The following is a 25,358-nucleotide window of genomic DNA, read 5'->3' on the forward strand; positions in this document are numbered from 1 at the left end:
ATCTATGCAAGGCAGATAACCCTCTTTGAATACCAGAAGGTGTTTACATTGTACTAGTACAATTTGTTTCTGTGTCTCTCTGACATGAATAAACAAGCCCAGTGTGCCACAAAATGAGATAAGGTACTCTGACAGATACAATGCAGATTGTGTTGCTGACTACTAAGTAGAGATGCTCAATTTGTTGTAGTTAATTATTAGTAACTTTTAATGTAAAAAAAATATTGGTCAATGACATCAATTTTGATCTTTGTTCTCTCCTGTTTGTCCTCTCTATCTCTATCAGATATCAAGGAAACTAAAGTTTAAGACTAGGAGCCCTTGGCCCTCGCTTGAGCAAACCAAACCACAGTAAGTGTCCTCTATACAACGATAGCCTTCAAAGACAATTATGTAATGACAAAACCCAAATACACAGTAACTTTCTTGTGTTGTTGTATTATGAGGGCAAAAAAGTAGGTGTCAGTGTTTTCATTGATCAACATGCTATGTAGAGTATTGGAAAAACTGAACTCTGGAACAGTCGAGGAATGTTTGCCTCCTTTGAACCTGGAAGGTCATTCCAGCCTTCAGCCGTGAATGGCTTGCCTGTGGAAACCTGACACTACAAACTAACCCCCCCCCCCACCCCCCAGCAATGGTTTGACCACCTGTTGGACGCAACCTCCCCACACACACACCTCTATCCCCTTACTACAAAAGGAGCTGTCGAGCCAATCCAGTTCACACTGTTGAACTGTGTGTGAGAAGCAGCTGCAGGAGATTAATCTTTTAGTCTTTAGACGACATTGTAGATGTGGTAACCCTGACCAAATGCAGGCCTTGTAGTGGATGTCGCGCAGAGGGAGAAGGGGCGGATCCTGAAATGTTTCTGTGGTTAGGAGGCAGTTAGGAGCAGCTTTTGTTCCAGGCTTCTTCTTTTTCTGGTGGGTCGTCCCAAAGTCCCCTGCAGACTTTGGCACACCACACTGACATACCAAACAAAAAAATACACAAAAAATATATGAATTGGATCTTAACCGGCACTTAACTGACTCGCCTTCCCTTGTTTATTTTCTTCAACAGTTTCAAGTGTTGCCTTTTGAGCCTTTGTGATGAATTAAGTGATTTGATTACAAAACGTGTGCCTTTCGGATTTCTTCTCCCTCCTCCATGGGATTGTTTTATTGTTGTTTTTAACCTTTTGAGGCCGTGACTCCCTATCTTATGATCCGAAGAACAGATAATGTGTTTTTGAGTGTTATCTCATGAAGATATTTAATTGTACTTTCCTGTTATATTTTGTTACTTCCTTTCAGTTTGTCTGGTTCCTTACCATTTACAGTTCTTTTTTTCAAGAAAGGTTTATAGGTGAATGGTGACTGTTGAGCAGAAAAACTAGTTTTACAGTAGGTTTCCCTAGTTTTAGCTTGACTCTGGTTTGGATAATGTATTTTTATTAGTCGCTGGCTGTTTTTGTTCTCCCCTTCCGCCCATCATTCGTAGTCTTATATTCCACAGGAACTGACCCTGGGCAATTCTTCCTCCTTCCCTTTTTCATCTTTCTCTCCCTCTCTCTCTTTCCCAATTATTCTCGCCCATTTCCTCCATCTTCATTTCTTCTTTCTCCGAGCGCTGGGTTCTGCCCCACCCAGAACTCGCTGCCAGGAATATGTCAGAGCTGTGAGAACAAGGACGGGATGAATAGTTCTCTAGATCCTGAAGCCTTAAAACTGGCTGAAGAAAATATGCTTGTACTGTATAAAGTAAGACTACTTAAGTATGACAAAGTGAAAAGTAGAGGGAGCGTACTGGGTGTGGCACTCCTTTATTTTTCAAATCGAAGATGGGAGGAATAATAACAATGTGTTTGTCCTTCTCACTCCTTCAATTACACACAGGGAGTTGTTGAGTACGGGCAACTGTTGGTGAGTGTACTCAACTGTTGGTGAGTGTACTCAACACCCCCCCCCCCCCCCCACTGTGAGACCATGCTTTTGTAAATACCTGAATGAGCCAACAATAACATAAGGAGTTGTTTCAGAGTCAAAGCTCTTCGTTTTCATGGGTCCCTCACATCCTGTGTTCCTACACAATGAAGAGAACCCCCGTAAAGCATGGACAATTTTAAAAACTATATAAAATGTCTCAGTTGTCAGTCAGTATCAAGAAATAACACAAACTAGCTAAATTGACATTTTAGTCTGTTTTTTAGTCTGTCTTTTAGTTGTTTTCAACTATAAATAAAGCTTGCCAGGTGTGTCTCATCACATGTTAGGCTATCACATGGAGCATCGAGTGTGGAAAAACATAGTTTTGATGTACGCCAAATAGATTTGTTTCATGGTCCTACAGTGCCTAATTTAGGTTTCGTTAATAGCGGTGTCAGTTGACTTGAGTGCAATTTAAACTTCATGAGATCATTTGATTATGGAGACTCTTTGACAGTGCCGATGTGGTTTCCATTCCTCACATCCATTCATACGTCCTGATGAAACCACTTTCAGTGTATCACACAAACCTTTTGTTATCTGTGTCAACGGGGTAAAGAGAAAAGGAGGAGTGGCGGAAAGGAGGGAAATAGAGAAAGCAAGAGAGATAGAAACAACCTCAGAGAAACCGCAAGACAACACAGTAGATACCATTACAGCTTTAAGCCAAACATAAGGAACAGTGTGATGTGTGGATGACTTCCCCCATGGCCACGGTCCTTTTGTTGTTTTAGACTGGCTAGCCAAATGTCTATTCTAGAAAGCTTCTTAAATTACCTTTAGGCATTGCACAAATTCTGCAGTATTCGTAGTCACAGGACACCAATGTCTATTTATTTATGACTTGTGTTAATTGGACTATAGCTCATAATACATCCTTGGACAGTAAGGTCACCAATAGATTTTGGTATCCCAACCATCCATTCCATATGCATATGGTCAGAGAGGCCTTTGTCAAATAAGTCCCAGGGCTTTTACCATGTTTCTGTATTTGCTCCTTGGTGGTCACTTTATTTTCAGCATGGAATGGAATTTTTGCTAGATCAAAGGTTTGTATTCTGAATGAGATGAATGCTTGTTTACCAGGACTGTGCTATCTGTGGGGCATATAAAACATGCAGTAAATGAAGTATTTTGAAAATGCATTTGCTTAGTATATGAAAATGGATGTAATGGAAATGATTGTGAAAATATAATTGGGACCAAAACGATTCTCTCATTGATGGAACCTTCCACCAAGCCCTCCCTTCACTGTTCTCTTTTTAGGAATGATATCATTGCTTGTAGGGAGGTGGTCAATTGTGGTCTCATTATATTAAGTTGCCTTGACACAACTTATGATGACTCTCAGCTTGTGGCCTACCAACAACATTTAATTTTCAATCCATTGTAAATCCTATCCATTTTGGACTTACATAGTCATGATAAACATGCTGTCACTAGACACAAACTGTACGTGTTGAAGATTCTGAGAGTTGTCATCGGGTACAAATGTGAAGAAATATATTATTTCCAATGTCTGCATGGTTTCAGGGCAGGGATAGGTTGAGGGAGAGGGGGGTAAACAACATTCCAGTGCCTGACACTTGAGTCTTTGTACACACGCTAAGACTTACAGTTCAACTTTTTTTCTTTCAAATCCTCAAGGTCTTAAAGAAACATACCAGATAGCATCTTTTCACACCTTGTGTTTACTCTACGATGAAGAAATATGGCATGTTAGTAGTGTGAGAGAAGAGTGTGGGGCTGTTGCAGGGTGCAGAATTCCATCCCAATTTCAGACAGGAACAGCTGTTTCTCTATCTCTTCCTTGGGTTCCTCTTTCTCTCAGCTGTGGGCTATCTTGTGGAACAGTGTGGTGTGGCGAGTACCATAATAGCTACAAACAGTTTAACTATCAGTAAATGGAGGGGTCACTTTCACCCACACAGGGGTTCACGGCCTGGCTTTGCAATAATGTTATTAATAGGGGTGTACATTGGGAGACTCGCCTGCTATGACGATAAGACACTTTCAGTTGCATTTGTGACTGGGACATTTTGTTAGATGAAAGGGATTCTGGATATTGTACTCTAAAGCTTGAGAGTGTCAATACCGGTAAGTTGCATATAGGGAGGAATATCTAAAAGGAATTGAAAGTGATAAACAGGAGGATACAATGATGCTTAGGGGTGGCAGACTTCCTGGAATGTATATGTCTACTTAAGTCTGTCACATCTGTAAATAACCATTCTAAAAGATCCCCAAGATAATATCTGGCTCCAAATATGCCCGTAGCAATACATCAAAACCGGGACTGTCAGTCAAGGAGCTTTTCTTGGTTGCTTCTCCCAAGACTTAAGACAGCCGACAGACAGTTTTAATTATTGTGTCTGATTATATGGCTGATCTGACGCCATGGTCTGTACCTCCCTCTATTCCTCTCTTCCTATCAAAATGCTCTCTGAAACCCGGTCTTGCTTTTGAGGAAATATTTGAGATGATGTTATCAAACTTTTATGTCACAGCACTACAACAGTTTTCACACATGGCTTTTGTTGTATTTTTAATAGTACTGAAACAATATTGACGCAGCTTTCATTAATTCTATCGAGAAATTTAAATTATAGAAAGGTCTAGACTCGAGAATATTGTGAAAATAAACTATTCTATGCTGGAAAGATCCCCCACATTCTTTAGTCTGAGATCATTATCGATGGAATCCCAAAATACATAATTAAGGTCAAAGCACTTACCTTTAAGTGGTTAAATAGAATCAAAGTAAGTTTGGTACAATAATGAGTAAAATCAGAAAATGGGTCAAGAAACTGAAAAAAAGTCAGCAATTTCTTAAACTGATTCGCATACCATGAAACCTCCAGCTCCATGAAAACAGAGAGAATTAGTCATAGTTGTGACTCATATCCTGTTTTTTGTTCTATCCTGTTAATATAACAGACTTCCCATTTATATAGGTGTATCATAGACAAAAGGGCATATCACTGCAATTTGAAACGATTAAAAGACGCAAAGTATGGTATGATATGTATCAAATGCTGTTGTATTGTTCAACCATATGTAAGTGAACATAAAACTGTAATGTTTGTAACTCGTCAGTTCACAACCCTACTTTGCTCTTGCTCCAAAGAGAGCCTATGAAAACAAGTACGATGACATTGAAGTATGGCCTGAGATCCGTGTCTGGTGTAGGAAGAGACAGCTAGCTCAGACTTGTATAATTGTAGGTGTGGGTTGTTAGAAGTTGGCATTAATAAAACAATAGGCTGTCTGTTCTGACAGAGAGTGCAGGACTAGTCAGCATATTTGTTGCGTAGAGACCCAGACTAGAGTGCCTGATTAAACACATACTGTACTGCACTGTTGTCTTGTTTTGATGCTGCCATGCCTAGTTTTTTACACTCTTACATGAATGTATATACAAAATATTCATGAATGATTAATTTGAGCAGTTTTACATTTCTAAACATACAGTCCTATTGTGTGAAGTATGAGGGTTTAGGCTGATGTGATCATCAGTTGTTGCAGTCTATTGTTTGATGATTTCCAAATTACGTAGCATTTTTAACACATTAAACACAATTCTGATTCTGATTCTGATGTTGAGATTCCTTAATTTAAATTGTGAAATCAAAAGACTCTGCATATTAATCTCTTTTAGCAATATGTGCGGTCACATGACATATGGTCCTTGCCTACCTTGAACAGTTTTAGCATGTCCAACTTTGTAATTTTAACCCCAAATGAACACATGACAGGGCCAGCTGTATAGTATATATCTGTAGGTCTGAATACTGTGTCAACAAAATGATAAATAGGTTGATGCATGTGCCTGTGTGTTAAGAAGAAAGGGTAGCCACAGGCATTATTGTTCTCAATACTGACATCGGAGCAGAGTTTTAGGCACATAATCAGGGAGCTTTCCACAGGACAAGGTGTGGTTATACTCCACCCAAATTTCTACATGCAGGATCAAAAAAAATTGTGGTTTAAATAAGCCATGGTGGTATTCACCACCAAGAGCTATGGCGACATCTAGTGTTTAATATGGATCATTCTTTGTGTAGTTAGTTTGATAATGCATATTGGCATTACATAAAGACAATGATATGTCAGCATATTTGAACATCTGAGAGAATATTTTTCATACAGGGCTAATTGCAAAATCTATGTTAACATATTTTACCACTGCGTTTTTTAGGTAACCTAAGCAGACATCACACCAGGGCGTAAAACAAGAAAAAAAGATTATCAAAGGTATGGCACAACATTCTCTTCCTCTGTTTCTTTCTGCTGTTATGTCTTTAAAAATGCTGCTCTTTTGTGGAGGGCAGGCACTGAGCACTTTCACTCATTTTTAACCCTTATATTGCCACTTCATCACCTTTTCAAAGATGGCTGAGGAGGAGGACACCAGGGAAGTGCTCTTTTCAGAATGGATGGGTGCAGACAAAACAGGACTAACCATTGAGCAGAAAGGTGGAGGAGAGATCTTTGTCAAAGAGGTGAAGACAGAGTCCCCTGCTGCACGCACAGGCAGAGTGCATGAAGGTACTGGTTCATTTATGGAATACATAAGTTGTAGATACTTTGAAACGAAAGCACTAATTTTGAACATTTCCTCTCCTGCTATTGACATTACCGATAGTGAGTACATGGTGGAATGTCACATTAAATCACCCAATGAGTTTTGTCTTGTAGTAGTAGTATTCCATTTTGTTTAATTCGTTTAAATACTAGGATTTAAATATACTACCATGTTTTCTGTGTAGGTGATCAGATTGTTGGAGCCACTATCTATTTTGACAACATGAGCTCAGAAGAAACATCAGAGCTACTGAAGACCTTAAACAAACACAAGGTTGGACTGAAACTACAGAACAAGGACAAGTCACCTTGCCGCTCACCCATGGGCACTCTGTCTTTGGAGGGTAGGAGTCGATTTGGAGGATCCAGCCCAGACATTATCCTAGTATGTTTTTTTGTTGCAAAAATCACAGCTTTACTTAGTTTAAAGTTGTCATAAAGTTGTCAGTCATTTTCCTCCTTGTTTACGTCACATTCCTGTACCAACAGAGTGGAGATGATGAAGACTACAAGAGAATATACACAAAGAAAATCAAACCACGTCTGAAGTCAGAAGACCTGGCAGAAGGGGTGGATGTGCGAACAGAGCGTCACAGCAGCACAAGCAGCGATGGGAGCACAATTACAACCATCACTCGTCGAATTACTACCTACACTGTAGATATGCCAGGGGGCATGAGCGAGCAGCTTGAACTTTCAAGCCCAGAGTTCAAGGGGCTACGAAAATCGGTGGACAGCCCCACTCAGATAAAAGGATCCTCATCTTTAAGCCCCTCAGGTAAAGGGAGTGCAGAGGAGGGGGTTTTCGAGCATGGCAACGTCTCTTTTACTGGGCCACATATTGGTGGCTCCTCAGAAACACACTGGAGCACTGGCGGGGTGAAGACCACAACAGTAACGAGGGTGGTGGAGGGGGATGGTGCAGGGCTCCAATTTAAGGGACCCAGCTTTGGAATGTCAGGGGGTAAAGGTCAGACAGGCTTTGGCTTTTCAAAAGGGTATCAGCAGGGAGATGAAAGCATTCAGGTTTCAGGTGTGTCAAACGTGAAGGTTAAAGAGAATGTGAGCATGGGCAGCAAGCATGACACTGTAGGAGGTGTTGATATGCCATCAGGCAGTTGGAAGTCAGGACCAGTCAGCATTTTACTGCCAGAAAAAACTCAAAACCTAGACCTGCATGGCCCTAGTGTCAGCAGTAGAGTATCAGAAACCAATATTGGAGACCAGCATTTCAAGTCAGGAGGTGTCAGTGTTCCTGGTGGCAAAGTAGGTGGAGTTTCCACATTTGGCCTACCAGTAATAGACACAGAATTGAATGGAAGTAAAATGTCACAAGAAATAAAATTGCCTACTGTAGATATGAATATCTCAGGAATCTCCTCAATGGGCAAACCTAAGGGGGGTGATTCATTTAAAATGTCCATCAAAGAACATTCAAACAAGGGCACAGCACCAGAGAGTGAAAATGGAGTGACAAGTGGAATCAAAAAGACAACCTTTGGATTGAACATCGGAGGTGCAGAAAGTGGTATGGATGTCAAACTTCCACAAGTAAAAGGGACTGTAGAAGTTCCAGCTCTTGAAATAAAAAGTGACATAAAGTCATCCAAGATTGACATTAAAGGGCCAAGAGTTGAAAATGCCGAATATAGTGATATTAGCATGTCAAAAATTAAGACGTCTTCTTTCGGAATTAAAGGACCCAAACTTGAAGGGACGAGTGTTAAACTCCCTAAAGCTAATATTAATGTGAATGCCCCAACAATGGCTTTTGAACGTCAAGATATCAATCTCAAAGGACCCCAAGGTCAATTTAACATGCCACAGATGGAAGTCCCTTCCTTTGGAATTAAAGGACCAAAAGCGGAGGGTCCTGATGTTAATATTGATCTTGCAACAGCTGATGTTAATGCTCCCAAAGTTGATATCAAAGACCCTGGACTTGACATTGAAGGACATGACACTAAAATCAAAGACGCAAAATTCAAGTTACCCTCCATGTCCGGACCAAAGATCACAAAGCCAGATGTTGATATAAATCTCAAAGACCCCAAAATGAAGGGCGACGTGGAGCTCAAGGCACCTAAAGTAGATATCAAAGGGCCAAATGTTGATCTACAAGATCGTGATGGAAAACTTAAGGGGGCGGATTACAAGACGCCAACCATTTCTGGACCTAAGATCTCTGTGCCAAATGTGGATATCAATGTCAAAGGACCAAAGGTAAAGGGAGAGGTGGATATGTCAGCGTCAAAGATAGAAAGAGACATCAGAGAACAAAAAGGCGACATTGAAGGGCCAAATGTAAATATTGAAAGTCCTGATTATGGCTTTAAAATACCAAAGATCAAAATTCCTTCATTTGGAATTAGAGGAAACAAAGTGGAGAGTCCTGGTGACTTCCCTAAAACAGAAATTGGTAGCAATGCCCCCAGCCTTGAACTTGACAATGATAGTTACACGGGCAAAATCAAAGGCCCAAAATTCAATGTGCCATCTGGGCCAATGATCTCAAGTCCAGCTGTGGATATCAATCTGAAAGGTTCAAAAATAAAGGGAGATGCAGATGTGAAAGGTGTGGACGTGTCCATGCCAAAGATAGAGGGAGACCTGAAGGCACCCAAAGTATGCATTGAAGGGCCAGATGTTGACATTGAAGGTCCTGATGGTGAATTCAAAATGCCCAAAATGAAGATGCCTTCATTTGGATTCAAAGGACCCAAAGTGGAGGGTCCTGATGTCGATGTTGAACTCCCCAAAGCTGACATTGACATCAAGACACCAAGTGTTGACATTAAAGGACCGGAAGTTGAAATTGAAGGGCCTGACGGCAAAATCAAAGGTTCAAAATTCAAGATGCCATCCATCTCAGGGCCAAAGATCTCAATGCCAGACATGGATTTCAATATGAAAGGTCCAAAGGGGAAGGGAGATATGGACGTGTCAGTGCCAATGATAGAGGGAGACCTGAAGGCACCCAAAGTAAACATTGAAGGCCCGGATATTGACATCGAAGGTCCTGAAGGTGGATTCAAAATGCCAAAAGTGAAGATGCCTTCATTTGGATTCAAAGGACCCAAATTGGAGGGTCCTGATGTCGATGTTAAACTCCCCAAAGCTGACATTGACATCAAGGCACCAAGTGTTGACATTAAAGGACCAGAAGTTGACATTGAAGGACCTGACGGCAAAATCAAAGGTTCAAAATTCAAGATGCCATCCATCTCAGGGCCAAAGATCTCAATGCCAGACATGGATTTCAATAAGAAAGGTCCAAAGGTGAAGGGAGATATGGATGGAGACCTGAAGGCACCGAAAGTAAACATTGAAGGCCCAGATATTGACATTGAAGGTCCTGAAGGTGGATTCAAAATGCCAAAAATGAAGATGCCTTCATTTGGATTCAAAGGACCGAAAATGGAGGGTCCTGATGTCGATGTTAAACTCCCCAAAGCTGACATTGACATCAAGTCTCCAAGTGTTGACTTAAAAGGACCAGAAGTTGACATTGAAGGACCTGACGGCAAAATCAAAGGTTCAAAATTCAAGATGCCATCCATCTCAGGGCCAAAGATCTCAATGCCAGACATGGATTTCAACATGAAAGGACAGAAGGTGAAGGGAGATGTGGATGTGTCAGTGCCAAAGATAGAAGGAGACCTGAAGGCACCCAAGGTAAACATTGAAGGCCCAGATGTTGACATTGAAGGTCCTGAAGGTGGATTCAAAATGCCCAAAATGAAGATGCCTTCATTTGGATTCAAAGGACCCAAAGTGGAGGGTCCTGATGTCGATGTTAAACTCCCCAAAGCTGACATTGACATCAAGGCACCAAGCGTTGACATAAGAGGACCAGAAGTTGACATTGAAGGACCTGACGGCAAAATCAAAGGTTCAAAATTCAAGATGCCATCCATCTCAGGGCCAAAGATCTCAATGCCAGACGTGGATTTCAATCTGAAAGGTCCAAAGGTGAAGGGAGATGTGGACGTGTCAGTGCCAAAGATAGAGGGAGACCTGAAGGCACCGAAAGTAAACATTGAAGGCCCAGATGTTGACATTGAAGGTCCTGAAGGTGGATTCAAAATGCCAAAAATGAAGATGCCTTCATTTGGATTCAAAGGACCCATAGTGGAGGGTCCTGATGTCAATGTTAAACTCCCCAAAGCTGACATTGACATCAAGGCACCAAGTGTTGACATAAAAGGACCAGAAGTTGACATTGAAGGACCTGACGGCAAAATCAAAGGTTCAAAATTCAAGATGCCATCCATCTCAGGGCCAAAGATCTCAATGCCAGACATGGATTTCAATATGAAAGGACCAAAGGTGAAGGGAGATGTGGATATTTCAGTGCCAAAGATAGAGGGGGACCTGAAGGCACCCAAGGTAAACATTGAAGGCCCAGATGTTGACATCGAAGGTCCTGAAGGTGGATTCAAAATGCCCAAAATGAAGATGCCTTCATTTGGATTCAAAGGACCCAAAGTGGAGGGTCCTGATGTCGATGTTAAACTCCCCAAAGCTGACATTGACATCAAGGCACCCAGTGTTGACATAAAAGGACCAGAAGTTGACATTGAAGGACCTGACGGCAAAATCAAAGGTTCAAAATTCAAGATGCCATCCATCTCAGGGCCAAAGATCTCAATGCCAGACATGGATTTCAATATGAAAGGACCAAAGGTGAAGGGAGATGTGGATGTGTCAGTGCCAAAGATAGAGGGAGACCTGAAGGCACCCAAGGTAAACATTGAAGGCCCAGATGTTGACATCGAAGGTCCTGAAGGTGGATTCAAAATGCCCAAAATGAAGATGCCTTCATTTGGATTCAAAGGACCCAAAGTGGAGGGTCCTGATGTCGATGTTAAACTCCCCAAAGCTGACATTGACATCAAGGCACCAAGTGTTGACATAAAAGGACCAGAAGTTGACATTGAAGGACCTGACGGCAAAATCAAAGGTTCAAAATTCAAGATGCCATCCATCTCAGGGCCAAAGATCTCAATGCCAGACGTGGATTTCAATCTGAAAGGTCCAAAGTTGAAGGGAGATATGGACGTGTCAGTGCCAAAGATAGAGGGAGACCTGAAGGCACCGAAAGTAAGCATTGAAGGCCCAGATATTGACATTGAAGTTCCTGAAGGTGGATTCAAAATGCCAAAAATGAAGATGCCTTCATTTGGATTCAAAGGACCCAAAGTGGAGGGTCCTGATGTCGATGGTACACTCCCCAAAGCTGACATTGACATCAATGCACCCAGTGTTGACATAAAAGGACCAGAAGTTGACATTGAAGGACCTGACGGCAAAATCAAAGGTTCAAAATTCAAGATGCCATCCATCTCAGGGCCAAAGATCTCAATGCCAGACGTGGATTTCAATCTGAAAGGTCCAAAGGTGAAGGGAGATATGGACGTGTCAGTGCCAAAGATAGAGGGAGACCTGAAGGCACCGAAAGTAAACATTGAAGGCCCAGATGTTGACATCGAAGGTCCTGAAGGTGGATTCAAAATGCCCAAAATGAAGATGCCTTCATTTGGATTCAAAGGACCCAAAGTGGAGGGTCCTGATGTCGATGTTAAACTCCCCAAAGCTAACATTGACATCAAGGCACCCAGTGTTGACATTAAAGGACCAGAAGTTGACTTTGAAGGACCTGACGGCAAAATCAAAGGTTCAAAATTCAAGATGCCATCCATCTCAGGGCCAAAGATCTCAATGCCAGACATGGATTTCAATATGAAAGGACCAAAGGTGAAGGGAGATGTGGATGTGTCAGTGCCAAAGATAGAGGGAGACCTGAAGGCACCCAAGGTAAACATTGAAGGCCCAGATGTTGACATCGAAGGTCCTGAAGGTGGATTCAAAATGCCCAAAATGAAGATGCCTTCATTTGGATTCAAAGGACCCAAAGTGGAGGGTCCTGATGTCGATGTTAAACTCCCCAAAGCTGATATTGACATCAAGGCACCAAGTGTTGACATAAAAGGACCAGAAGTTGACATTGAAGGACCTGACGGCAAATTGAAAGGTTCAAAATTCAAGATGCCATCCATCTCAGGGCCAAAGATCTCAATGCCAGACGTGGATTTCAATCTGAAAGGTCCAAAGGTGAAGGGAGATATGGACGTGTCAGTGCCAAAGATAGAGGGAGACCTGAAGGCACCGAAAGTAAACATTGAAGGCCCAGATGTTGACATCGAAGGTCCTGAAGGTGGATTCAAAATGCCCAAAATGAAGATGCCTTCATTTGGATTCAAAGGACCCAAAGTGGAGGGTCCTGATGTCGATGTTAAACTCCCCAAAGCTAACATTGACATCAAGGCACCCAGTGTTGACATAAAAGGACCAGAAGTTGACTTTGAAGGACCTGACGGCAAAATCAAAGGTTCAAAATTCAAGATGCCATCCATCTCAGGGCCAAAGATCTCAATGCCAGACATGGATTTCAATATGAAAGGACCAAAGGTGAAGGGAGATGTGGATGTGTCAGTGCCAAAGATAGAGGGAGACCTGAAGGCACCCAAGGTAAACATTGAAGGCCCAGATGTTGACATTGAAGGTCCTGAAGGTGGATTCAAAATGCCCAAAATGAAGATGCCTTCATTTGGATTCAAAGGACCCAAAGTGGAGGGTCCTGATGTCGATGTTAAACTCCCCAAAGCTGACATTGACATCAAGGCACCAATTGTTGACATAAAAGGACCAGAAGTTGACATTGAAGGACCTGACGGCAAAATCAAAGGTTCAAAATTCAAGATGCCATCCATCTCAGGGCCAAAGATCTCAATGCCAGACGTGGATTTCAATATGAAAGGTCCAAACGTGAAGGGAGATATGGACGTGTCAGTGCCAAAGATAGAGGGAGACCTGAAGGCACCGAAAGTAAACATTGAAGGCCCAGATGTTGACATCGAAGGTCCTGAAGGTGGATTCAAAATGCCCAAAATGAAGATGCCTTCATTTGGATTCAAAGGACCCAAAGTGGAGGGTCCTGATGTCGATGTTAAACTCCCCAAAGCTGACATTGACATCAAGGCACCAATTGTTGACATAAAAGGACCAGAAGTTGACATTGAAGGACCTGACGGCAAAATCAAAGGTTCAAAATTCAAGATGCCATCCATCTCAGGGCCAAAGATCTCAATGCCAGACGTGGATTTCAATATGAAAGGTCCAAAGGTGAAGGGAGATATGGACGTGTCAGTGCCAAAGATAGAGGGAGACCTGAAGGCACCGAAAGTAAACATTGAAGGCCCAGATGTTGACATCGAAGGTCCTGAAGGTGGATTCAAAATGCCCAAAATGAAGATGCCTTCATTTGGATTCAAAGGACCCAAAGTGGAGGGTCCTGATGTCGATGTTAAACTCCCCAAAGCTGACATTGACATCAAGGCACCAAGTGTTGACATAAAAGGACCAGAAGTTGACATTGAAGGACCTGACGGCAAAATCAAAGGTTCAAAATTCAAGATGCCATCCATCTCAGGGCCAAAGATCTCAATGCCAGACGTGGATTTCAATCTGAAAGGTCCAAAGGTGAAGGGAGATATGGACGTGTCAGTGCCAAAGATAGAGGGAGACTTGAAGGCACCGAAAGTAAACATTGAAGGCCCAGATGTTGACATTGAAGGTCCCGAAGGTGGATTCAAAATGCCCAAAATGAAGATGCCTTCATTTGGATTCAAAGGACCCAAAGTGGAGGGTCCTGAAGTCGATGTTAAACTCCCCAAAGCTGACATTGACATCAAGGCACCAAGTGTTGACATTAAAGGACCAGAACTTGATATTGAAGGACCTGACGGCAAAATCAAAGGTTCAAAATTCAAGATGCCATCCATCTCAGGGCCAAAGATCTCAATGCCAGACGTGGATTTCAATCTGAAAGGTCCAAAGGTGAAGGGAGATATGGACGTGTCAGTGCCAAAGATAGAGGGAGACCTGAAGGCACCGAAAGTAAACATTGAAGGCCCAGATGTTGACATCGAAGGTCCTGAAGGTGGATTCAAAATGCCAAAAATGAAGATGCCTTCATTTGGATTCAAAGGACCTAAAATCCATGTTCCTGATGTAGACATGAACCTCCCCAAAGGTGACTTTGACATCAATGCACCCAGTGTTGACATTAAAGGACCAGAACTTGATATTGAAGGACCTGATGGCAAAATTAAAGGACCCAAATTCAAGATGCCATCCATCTCAGGGCCAAAGATCTCAATGCCAGACGTGGATTTCAATCTGAAAGGTCCAAAGGTGAAGGGAGATATGGACGTGTCAGTGCCTAAGATGGAGGGAGACCTGAAGGCACCGAAAGTAAACATTGAAGGGCCTGATGTTGACATTGAAGGTCCAGAAGGTGGGTTCAAAATGCCAAAAATGAAGATGCCTTCATTTGGATTCAAAGGACCTAAAATCCATAGCCCTGATGTAGACATGAACCTCCCCAAAGCTGACATTGACATCAAGGCACCAAGTGTTGACATAAAAGGACCAGAAGTTGACATTGAAGGACCTGACGGCAAAATCAAAGGTTCAAAATTCAAGATGCCATCCATCTCAATGCCAGACGTGGATTTCAATCTGAAAGGTCCAAAGGTGAAGGGAGATATGGACGTGTCAGTGCCAAAGATAGAGGGAGACTTGAAGGCACCGAAAGTAAACATTGAAGGCCCAGATGTTGACATTGAAGGTCCCGAAGGTGGATTCAAAATGCCCAAAATGAAGATGCCTTCATTTGGATTCAAAGGACCCAAAGTGGAGGGTCCTGATGTCGATGTTAAACTCCCCAAAGCTGACATTGACATCAAGGCACCAAGTGTTGACATAAAAGGACCAGAAGTTGACATTGAAGGACCTGACGGCAAAATCAAAGGTTCAAAATTCAAGATGCCATCCATCTCAGGGCCAAAGATCTCAATGCCAGACGTGGATTTCAATCTGAAAGGTCCAAAGGTGAAAGGAGATATGGACTTGTCAGTGCCAAAGATAGAGGGAGACCTGAAGGCACCCAAGGTAAACATTGAAGGCCCAGATGTTGACATTGAAGGTCCTGAAGGTGGATTCAAAATGCCCAAAATGAAGATGCCTTCATTTGGATTCAAAGGACCCAAATTGGAGGGTCCTGATGTCGATGTTAAACTCCCCAAAGCTGACATTGACATAAAGGCACCAAGTGTTGACATAAAAGGACCAGAACTTGACATTGAAGGACCTGACGGCAAAATCAAAGGTTCAAAATTCAAGATGCCATCCATCTCAGGGCCAAAGATCTCAATGCCAGACGTGGATTTCAATCTGAAAGGTCCAAAGGTGAAGGGAGATATGGACGTGTCAGTGCCTAAGATGGAGGGAGACCTGAAGGCACCGAAAGTAAACATTGAAGGGCCTGATGTTGACATTGAAGGTCCAGAAGGTGGGTTCAAAATGCCAAAAATGAAGATGCCTTCATTTGGATTCAAAGGACCTAAAATCCATGGACCTGATGTAGACATGAACCTCCAGAAAGGTGACTTTGACATCAATGCACCCAGTGTTGACATTAAAGGACCAGAACTTGATATTGAAGGGCCTGACGGCAAAATCAAAGGTTCAAAATTCAAGATTCCATCCATCTCAGGGCCAAAGATCTCAATGCCAGACGTGGATTTTAATCTGAAAGGTCCAAAGGTGAAGGGAGATATGGACGTGTCAGTTCCAAAGATAGAGGGAGACCTGAAGGCACCGAAAGTAAACATTGAAGGCCCAGAAGTTGACATTGAAGGTCCTGAAGGTGGATTCAAAATGCCCAAAATGAAGATGCCTTCATTTGGATTCAAAGGACCCAAAGTGGAGGGTCCTGATGTCGATGTTAAACTCCCCAAAGCTGACATTGACATCAAGGCACCAAGTGTTGACATAAAAGGACCAGAAGTTGACATTGAAGGACCTGACGGCAAAATCAAAGGTTCAAAATTCAAGATTCCATCCATCTCAGGGCCAAAGATCTCAATGCCAGACGTGGATTTCAATCTGAAAGGTCCAAAGGTGAAGGGAGATGTGGATGTGTCAGTGCCAAAGATAGATGGAGACATGAAGACACCGAAAGTAAACATTGAAGGCCCAGATGTTGACATTGAAGGTCATGAAGGTGGATTCAAAATGCCCAAAATAAACATGCCTTCATTTGGATTCAAAGGACAGAAATTGGAGGGTCCTGATGTCGATGTTAAACTCTCAAAAGCTGATATTGACATCAAAGCACCAAATGTTGATATAGAAGGTCCAGACATTGACATTGAAGGACCTGATGGCAAAATCAAAGGTCCAAAATTCAAAATGCCATCTATCTCAGGGCCAAAGATCTCAATGCCAGACGTGGATTTCAATCTGAAAGGTCCAAAGGTGAAGGGAGATGTGGATGTGTCAGTGCCAAAGATGGAGGGAGACCTGAAGACACCAAAAGGAAACATTGAAGGAACAGACATTGGCATTGAAGTACCAGGAGGACACCTTAAAGGACCCACATTTAAAATGCCATCTATCTCAGGACCAAAGTTGTCAATGCCTGATGTTGATTTCAATCTTAAAGGGCCAAAGATTAAAGGAGAAATACATGGTGATGTCAGTGGTCCTAAAGCTGAAATTCATGCTGGTGAAATGTCCCTTGACAGCCCTGAAATCGGAACAAAAAAATCTAAGTTTAAAATGCCCAAATTTGGATTTAAAGGTAGCAAAGGGAAGGGCCTCGATATGGATGTAAATGTTCCTAAACCAGATATCAATATTAAAGGTCCAAAAGTAAAGGGTGACATCGACGTCTCAATCCCAACTGGCGAGGCCGACTTAAAATCACCAACTGGCTCAATAGATGCTGATGTGAAGGGTGCTGAAGGAGGATTCAGGATGCCAAAATTCAAAATGCCCAAATTTGGCTTCAAAGGCCCTAAAATAGAAAAGCCGGACATTGATGTAAATCTTCCAGATGTTGACTTGAAAATCCCTGATCTGGATATTGAAGGACCAGAAGGCAAGGTCAAAGGGACAAAATTCAAGATGCCATCCATCTCAGGGCCAAACATCTCAATGCCAGATGTGGATTTCAATCTGAAAGGTCCAAAGGTAAAGGGAGATATAGACGTGTCAGTGCCTAAGATGGAGGGAGACCTTAAGGCACCAAAAGTAAACATTGAAGGACCAGATGTTGACATTGAAGGTACTGATGGTGGATTCAAAATGCCAAAGATGAAGATGCCTTCATTTGGATTCAAAGGACCCACAATGGAGGGTCCGGATATTGATGGTAAATTTCCCAAAGCTGACATAGACATCAAGGCACCAAGTGTTAACATAAAAGGACCAGAAGTTGACATTGAAGGACCTGACGGCAAAATCAAAGGTCCAAAATTCAAGATGCCTTCCATCTCAGGGCCAAACATCTCAATGCCAGATGTGGATTTCAATCTGAAAGGTCCAATGGTGAAGGGAGATAAGGATGTGTCAGTGCCAAAGATAGAGGGAGACCTGAAGGCACCGAAAGTAAACATTGAAGGCCCGGACATTGACATTGACGGTCCTGAAGGTGGATTCAAAATGCCCAAAATGAAGATGCCTTCATTTGGATTCAAAGGACCTAAGATCCATGGTCATGATATAGACATGAACCTCCCGGAAGGTGACTTTGACATCAATGCACCCAGTGTTGACATTAAAGGACCAGAACTTGATATTGAAGGACCTGACGGCAAAATCAAAGGCCCCAAATTCAAGATGCCATCCATCTCAGGGCCAAAGATCTCAATGCCAGACGTGGATTTCAATCTGAAAGGTCCAAAGGTTAAAGGGGATATGGATATGTCAGTGCCAAAGATAGAGGGAGACTTGAAGGCACCGAAAGTAAACATTGAAGGCCCGGACATTGACATTGAAGGTCCTGAAGGTGGATTCAAAATGCCAAAAATGAAGATGCCTTCATTTGGATTCAAAGGACCAAAAATCCATGGTCCTGATGTAGACATGAACCTCCCGGAAGGTGACTTTGACATCAATGCACCCAGTGTTGACATAAAAGGACCAGAACTTGATATTGAAGGACCTGACGGTAAAATCAAAGGCCCCAAATTCAAGATGCCATCCATTTCAGGGCCAAAGATCTCAATGCCAGACGTGGATTTCAATCTGAAAGGTCCAAAGGTGAAGGGAGATATGGACGTGTCAGTGCCAAAGATAGAGGGAGACCTGAAGGCACCGAAAGTAAACATTGAAGGCCCAGATGTTGACATTGACGGTCCTGAAGGTGGATTCAAAATGCCAAAAATGAAGATGCCTTCATTTGGATTCAAAGGACCTAAAATCCATGGTCCTGATGTAGACATGAACCTCCCCAAAGGTGACTTTGACATCAATGCACCCAGTGTTGACATTAAAGGACCAGAACTTGATATTGAAGGACCTGATGGCAAAATTAAAGGACCCAAATTCAAGATGCCATCCATCTCAGGGCCAAAGATCTCAATGCCAGACGTGGATTTCAATCTGAAAGGTCCAAAGGTGAAGGGAGATATGGACGTGTCAGTGCCACAGATAGAGGGAGACCTGAAGGCACCAAAAGTAAACATTGAAGGCCCAGATGTTGACATTGAAGGTCCTGAAGGTGGATTCAAAATGCCCAAAATAAAGATGCCTTCATTTGGATTCAAAGGACCTAAAATGCATGGTCCTGATGTAGACATGAACCTCCCCAAAGGTGACTTTGACATCAATGCACCCATTGTTGACATTAAAGGACCAGAACTTGATTTTGAAGGACCTGACGGTAAAATCAAAGGCCCCAAGTTCAAGATGCCATCCATTTCAGGGCCAAAGATCTCAATGCCAGATGTGGATTTCAATATGAAAGGTCCAAAGGTGAAGGGAGATATGGACGTGTCAGTGCCTAAGATGGAGGGAGACCTGAAGGCACCGAAAGTAAACATTGAAGGCCCAGATATTGACATTGAAGGTCCTGAAGGTGGATTCAAAATGCCCAAAATGAAGATGCCTTCATTTGGATTCAAAGGACCTAAAATCCATGGTCCTGATGTCGACATAAACCTCCCCAAAGGTGACTTTGACATCAATGCACCCAGTGTTGACATTAAAGGACCAGAACTTGATATTGAAGGACCTGATGGCAAAGTCAAAGGACCCAAATTCAAGATGCCATCCATCTCAGGCCCAAAGATCTCAATGCCAGATGTGGATTTCCATCTGAAAGGTCCAAAGGTGAAGGGAGATATGGACGTGTCAGTGCCAAAGATAGAGGGAGACCTGAAGACACCGAACGTAAACATTGAAGGCCCAGATGTTGACATTGAAGGTCCTGAAGGTGGATTCAAAATGCCCAAAATGAAGATGCCTTCATTTGGATTCAAAGGACCTAAAATCCATGGTCCTGATGTAGACATGAACCTCCCCAAAGGTGACTTTGACATCAATGCACCCAGTGTTGACATTAAAGGACCAGAACTTGATATTGAAGGACCTGACGGTAAAATCAAAGGCCCCAAATTCAAGATGCCATCCATCTCAGGGCCAAAGATCTCAATGCCAGACGTGGATTTCAATCTGAAAGGTCCAAAGGTGAAGGGAGATATGGACGTGTCAGTGCCAAAGATGGAGGGAGACCTGAAGGCACCGAAAGTAAACATTGAAGGGCCTGATGTTGACATTGAAGGTCCAGAAGGTGGGTTCAAAATGCCAAAAATGAAGATGCCTTCATTTGGATTCAAAGGACCTAAAATCCATGGACCTGATGTAGACATGAACCTCCAGAAAGGTGACTTTGACATCAATGCACCCAGTGTTGACATTAAAGGACCAGAACTTGATATTGAAGGGCCTGACGGCAAAATCAAAGGTTCAAAATTCAAGATTCCATCCATCTCAGGGCCAAAGATCTCAATGCCAGACGTGGATTTTAATCTGAAAGGTCCAAAGGTGAAGGGAGATATGGACGTGTCAGTTCCAAAGATAGAGGGAGACCTGAAGGCACCGAAAGTAAACATTGAAGGCCCAGAAGTTGACATTGAAGGTCCTGAAGGTGGATTCAAAATGCCCAAAATGAAGATGCCTTCATTTGGATTCAAGGGGCCTAAAATCCATGGTCCTGATGTAGACATGAACCTCCCCAAAGGTGATTTTGACATCAATGCACCCAGTGTTGACATTAAAGGACCAGAACTTGATATTGAAGGACCTGACGGCAAAATCAAAGGCCCCAAATTCAAGATGCCATCCATTTCAGGGCCAAAGATCTCAATGCCAGATGTGGATTTCAATATGAAAGGTCCAAAGGTGAAGGGAGATATGGACGTGTCAGTGCCAAAGATAGAGGGAGACCTGAAGACACCGAAAGTAAACATTGAAGGCCCAGATGTTGACATTGACGGTCCTGAAGGTGGATTCAAAATGCCCAAAATGAAGATGCCTTCCTTTGGATTCAAAGGACCTAAAATCCATGGTCCTGATGTAGACTTGAACCTCCCCAAAGGTGACTTTGACATCAATGCACCCAGTGTTGACATTAAAGGACCAGAACTTGACATTGAAGGACCTGATGGCAAAATCAAAGGCCCCAAATTCAAGATGCCATCAATCTCAGGTCCAAATATTTCAATGCCTGATGTGGATTTTAATCTGAAAGGTCCAAATGTGAAGGGAGGTATGGATATGTCAGTGCCAAAGATAGAGGGAGACTTGAAGGCACCAAAAGTAAACATTGAAGGCCCAGATATTGACATTGAAGGTCCTGAAGGTGGATTCAAAATGCCAAAAATGAAGATGCCTTCATTTGGATTTAAAGGACCCAAAATCCATGGTCCTGATGTAGACATGAACCTCCCGAAAGGTGAATTTGACATCAATGCACCCAGTGTTGACATTAAAGGACCAGAACTTGATATTGAAGGACCTGACGGCAAAATCAAAGGCTCCAAATTCAAGATGCCATCAATCTCAGGGCCAAAGATCTCAATGCCAGACGTGGATTTCAATCTGAAAGGTCCAAAGGTAAAGGGAGATATGGATATGTCTGTGCCAAAGATAGAGGGAGACTTGAAGGCACCGAAAGTAAAGGTTGAAGGCCCAGATATTGACATTGAAAGTCCAGAAGGTGGATTCAAAATGCCAAAAATGAAGATGCCTTCATTTGGATTCAAAGGACCTCAAATACATGGTCCTGATGTAGACATGAACCTCCCGAAAGGTGACTTTGACATCAATGCACCCAGTGTTGACATTAAAGGACCAGAACTTGATATTGAAGGACCTGATGGCAAAATCAAAGGCCCCAAGTTCAAGATGCCATCAATCTCAGGTCCGAATATTTCAATGCCTGATGTGGATTTCAATTTGAAAGGTCCAAAGGTGAAGGGAGATATGGACGTGTCACTGCCAAAGATAGAGGGAGACCTAAAGACACCGAAAGTAAACATTGAAGGCCCAGATATTGACGTTGAAGGTTCTGAAGGTGGATTCAAAATGCCCAAAATGAAGATGCCTTCATTTGGATTCAAAGGACCTAAAATCCATGGTCCTGATGTAGATATGAACTTACCAAAAGGTGACTTTGACATCAATGCGCCGAGCATTGATTTAAAAGGACCTGAACTTGATATTGAAGGACCAGAGGGTAAAATGAAAGGTCCACAGTTCAAAATGCCGTCAATCTCAGGTCCAAATATTTCAATGCCTGATATGGATTTCAATCTTAAAGGACCAAAGATGAAAGCAGAGGTTGACCTGCCCAAAGTCCAAGGAGACATTCAAATCCCTGCAGTAGACATTGAGGGGTCAGATGCTGATTTTGAAGGTGGATTCAAGATGCCAAAGATTAAAATCCCTACATTTGGATTTAGAGGACCCAAAATCGATGGTTCTGATGGGGATGTTCATCTTCCTACAGCTGGCATTGATGTCTGTTCCCCCAGTGTTGACATTAAAGGACCAGAAATTGATGTTGGAGGTCTAGATGGGAAAATGAAAAGCCAGAAAGTCAAAATTCCATCAATAGATACTAATCTTGAAGCCCCCGATGTTGACATCAGTGTCAAAGGGAAGAAGGGCAAGTTTAAACTACCAAAAATGAAAGGCAAGGTTAGGAAAACTGATATTGATGTTGAAACACCCCATGTTGATATGGATGTAGAGTCACCTGAAATCAAACTGAAAGGAACAAAGGTAAAAAAGCCATTTTTTGGAAGGCTTCATTTTCCTGATGTTGAATTTGATATAAAATCTCCAAAAGTAAAAAATGAAAGTTCACTGGCTGTAGGATTGAAATCATCTGACTTGGACTTGCCATCTGCCAGCCTAAAATCAAATGTCAAGGACTTGGATCTGAATTTAGAAGGCCCAGATGTAAAATTATCAACACCCAAAATCAAAATGCCAAAAGTGAACACAACAATTCCGGATACTGACATCAATTTAAATGGACAAGGAGATGCATCTTTTTCCGGGGATTTTAAAGGACCAAAACTAGACATTAAGGGAGAGGCAGAGTTGGACTCAGCTGGGGGATTACATTACCCAGAGGGGAATGTAACATTTCCAAAACTTAAGGTACCAAAGTTTGGCATTGCTTTGCCTCAGTTGGAGGGACGAGAAGTAGGAGTAGATGTGGAGTCTGGTGCATCAGCAAGTGAAAATAAAACAGTTCAAGCCCCCACTTTCAGTGGAAAAGTTACGTCTCAGAGTGTAGAGGTCCAGAGTCCAGAATTGAAGCACAGTGGTGGGAAAGTTAAGGGGAAAATGCCAAAGTTCTTTGGAAAATATAAATCAAAGGGTGGCAGTGCAGTTGATTTAAGCCTCCAGGGGCCAGAGCTGGAAATGAGTGGCAGTGGAAAGGGTGGTAAAGTCTCTAAAGAGTTAAGTTTAAGTTCTGGGGAATTGTTAAGTAGGAAGTTGGAAGCAGAAGGTGGTTCCGGGCTTAGTGTGTCACCAAAGAGCAAATCTGCCTCACTGGATCTGTTTAAAAAATCAAGGCATCGCTCTACTTCTCTAAGTGATGAGGGAGATCTTGGTTCTTCTTCTCCTTCGGGTCACTTAGAGGCAGAGGGTGGTGACATTTCGTTGGACCTGGGTGGGGCTAAGGTGAAAGGAAAGAAAGGCAAGTTAAAGTTTGGGACCTTTGGAGGTTTTGGCTCCAAGTCAAAAGGCTCATATGAAGTGTCACTAGGTGAAGATGGTGAATCAAGAGTAGAGGGAAGTGCAGGTGTTTCTCTCCCCTCAAAGAAATCTAGAATGTCTTCATCCTCCAGTAGCGACAGTGGGTCAAGAGGAGGTTTTCGTTTTCCGAAAGTTGAACTGACCGTGTCACCTAAGAAATAATTAATTATAAGGCTATAAAATTAAACCTTCTCATGTAATGCCTAATACTCTGTTTCATACATAGAACATTCACATCTGCTCAAGTATTACAAAACTTGACAGAAAGCTCACAATCATCTCAATCAATATAGAGCAATAATTTCCCCCTCAACTTTCCCCAAATTTCACAGGGATGCATGAGACCGTTTTGAATAACATTTAACTGTAAATAAGATACATTTGTATTGTAATATTAAATATTGTATTTTGTACATAGTCAAAATTTATTGAACATAAACCATCTTACAAAATCTCTACAAAAACCACCAATAGTGCCTCACATGATTAGTCCAAGTGTTTTACTGAATTCTGTTAAATGGATTAGGTGTGGTATTTTTGTATCCCGGGTTCTTTGCACAGAAATGATATGGTATCATTTGTAATGTATATTACTTTGATTATGTAACCAAACAGCAAAAACATCTGCTTTTGTTTTGAAGCTTTGAATATATAATCAATGCAGACATATTTACTCACCTCAGAGCTGGACCTTGACATTCTACCTAAAGTTATGCCGTTAGAGATCATAATAGCAAAGTCATTTCATACTTCTGTAAACTATAAATTGTATTTACTGCTGTCAAAACAAAATCATATAATGTATGGATAATCAATACACCAATGTTATTTTTTGCAATATGTCTCTTTTCATTTAACACAAAACTAATATACTGTACTTTGACTGTAAAAATTAAATTGAGCTCAAAAGTCAAATTGAGATTTACTCAAACATTGCAATCTACAGAACAATTCCTGTTACAGAACTGCTAAGATGAGGTTGATCCTAACAATGCATCACTTTGTCATACTGTGTTAATGTTGTGTGGTTGTTTTCCTATCTTTATTTGACCACATGGATGGTTCTGTTCTTTCATTTTCAGTCTCTTTAATTCACACTTCTGTTAATTAAAGTTTTTTGTGTATTTCTGTTTGATTAAAGGAATTGTCACAAGTAAAAAGTCACACATTGCTACAATCACTTGTATAGAGAATGAAACTATCTGCAGTGTTTATACTAGAAACAAACTGCCAAACTGCAAATTGTCTTTCATTTAATTGATAGACATTGAGATGAATTATATGAGTGTTTTGTTTTATGTATGCATTCTGCAAAACAAATCCAATAAACTAATGAGTCACCAGTCGCTGAATTTCTTGAATGTTGTGTAATTAGCTTCATCCCCAAGCAATAGCTTTCACAATCAGCCCTCTGTTAATATTCTTTTTTAAATAATTAGACAATAGGAAGCACCGTATTTACTAGGTAACAGCAACTAGATATTGAATTCTATGCTTATTACTTACTAACATTCATGGACTGTGGGGATGAATAGAAAGTTACATTGTCTTTTTGTATTAGAACATCACCCCTCTATTCTGTGGGGTCTTTTGGTAAGTGGCATACATTGGTAGAAT

General features: G+C 41.9%; 1 protein-coding gene across 3 annotated transcripts in view; it reads left to right on the top strand.

The window, feature by feature from the left end:
- The window catches only part of ahnak (AHNAK nucleoprotein), a 32,244-nt gene extending 7,157 nt beyond the window's left edge, over positions 1 to 25,087 (top strand). For 2 of the 3 annotated variants that reach the window (XM_084668918.1, XM_084668926.1), the window contains exons 2-6: positions 287 to 351; positions 6,169 to 6,224; positions 6,362 to 6,518; positions 6,740 to 6,939; positions 7,044 to 25,087. In XM_084668918.1, the coding sequence (XP_084525044.1) occupies positions 6,362 to 6,518; positions 6,740 to 6,939; positions 7,044 to 23,903 (17,217 nt within the window). In that variant the 5' untranslated portion in view covers positions 287 to 351; positions 6,169 to 6,224 and the 3' untranslated portion in view covers positions 23,904 to 25,087. The remainder of the gene's footprint in view (positions 1 to 286; positions 352 to 6,168; positions 6,225 to 6,361; positions 6,519 to 6,739; positions 6,940 to 7,043) is intronic. The other variant, XM_084668935.1, reaches the window with a different exon arrangement.
- Positions 25,088 to 25,358: the final 271 nt, after the last annotated feature.

This window comes from Hypomesus nipponensis, chromosome 1, assembly GCF_054491055.1.
Source record: "Hypomesus nipponensis isolate SF chromosome 1, ASM5449105v1, whole genome shotgun sequence".
In the NCBI taxonomy this organism is placed as follows: Eukaryota; Metazoa; Chordata; class Actinopteri; order Osmeriformes; family Osmeridae; genus Hypomesus; species Hypomesus nipponensis.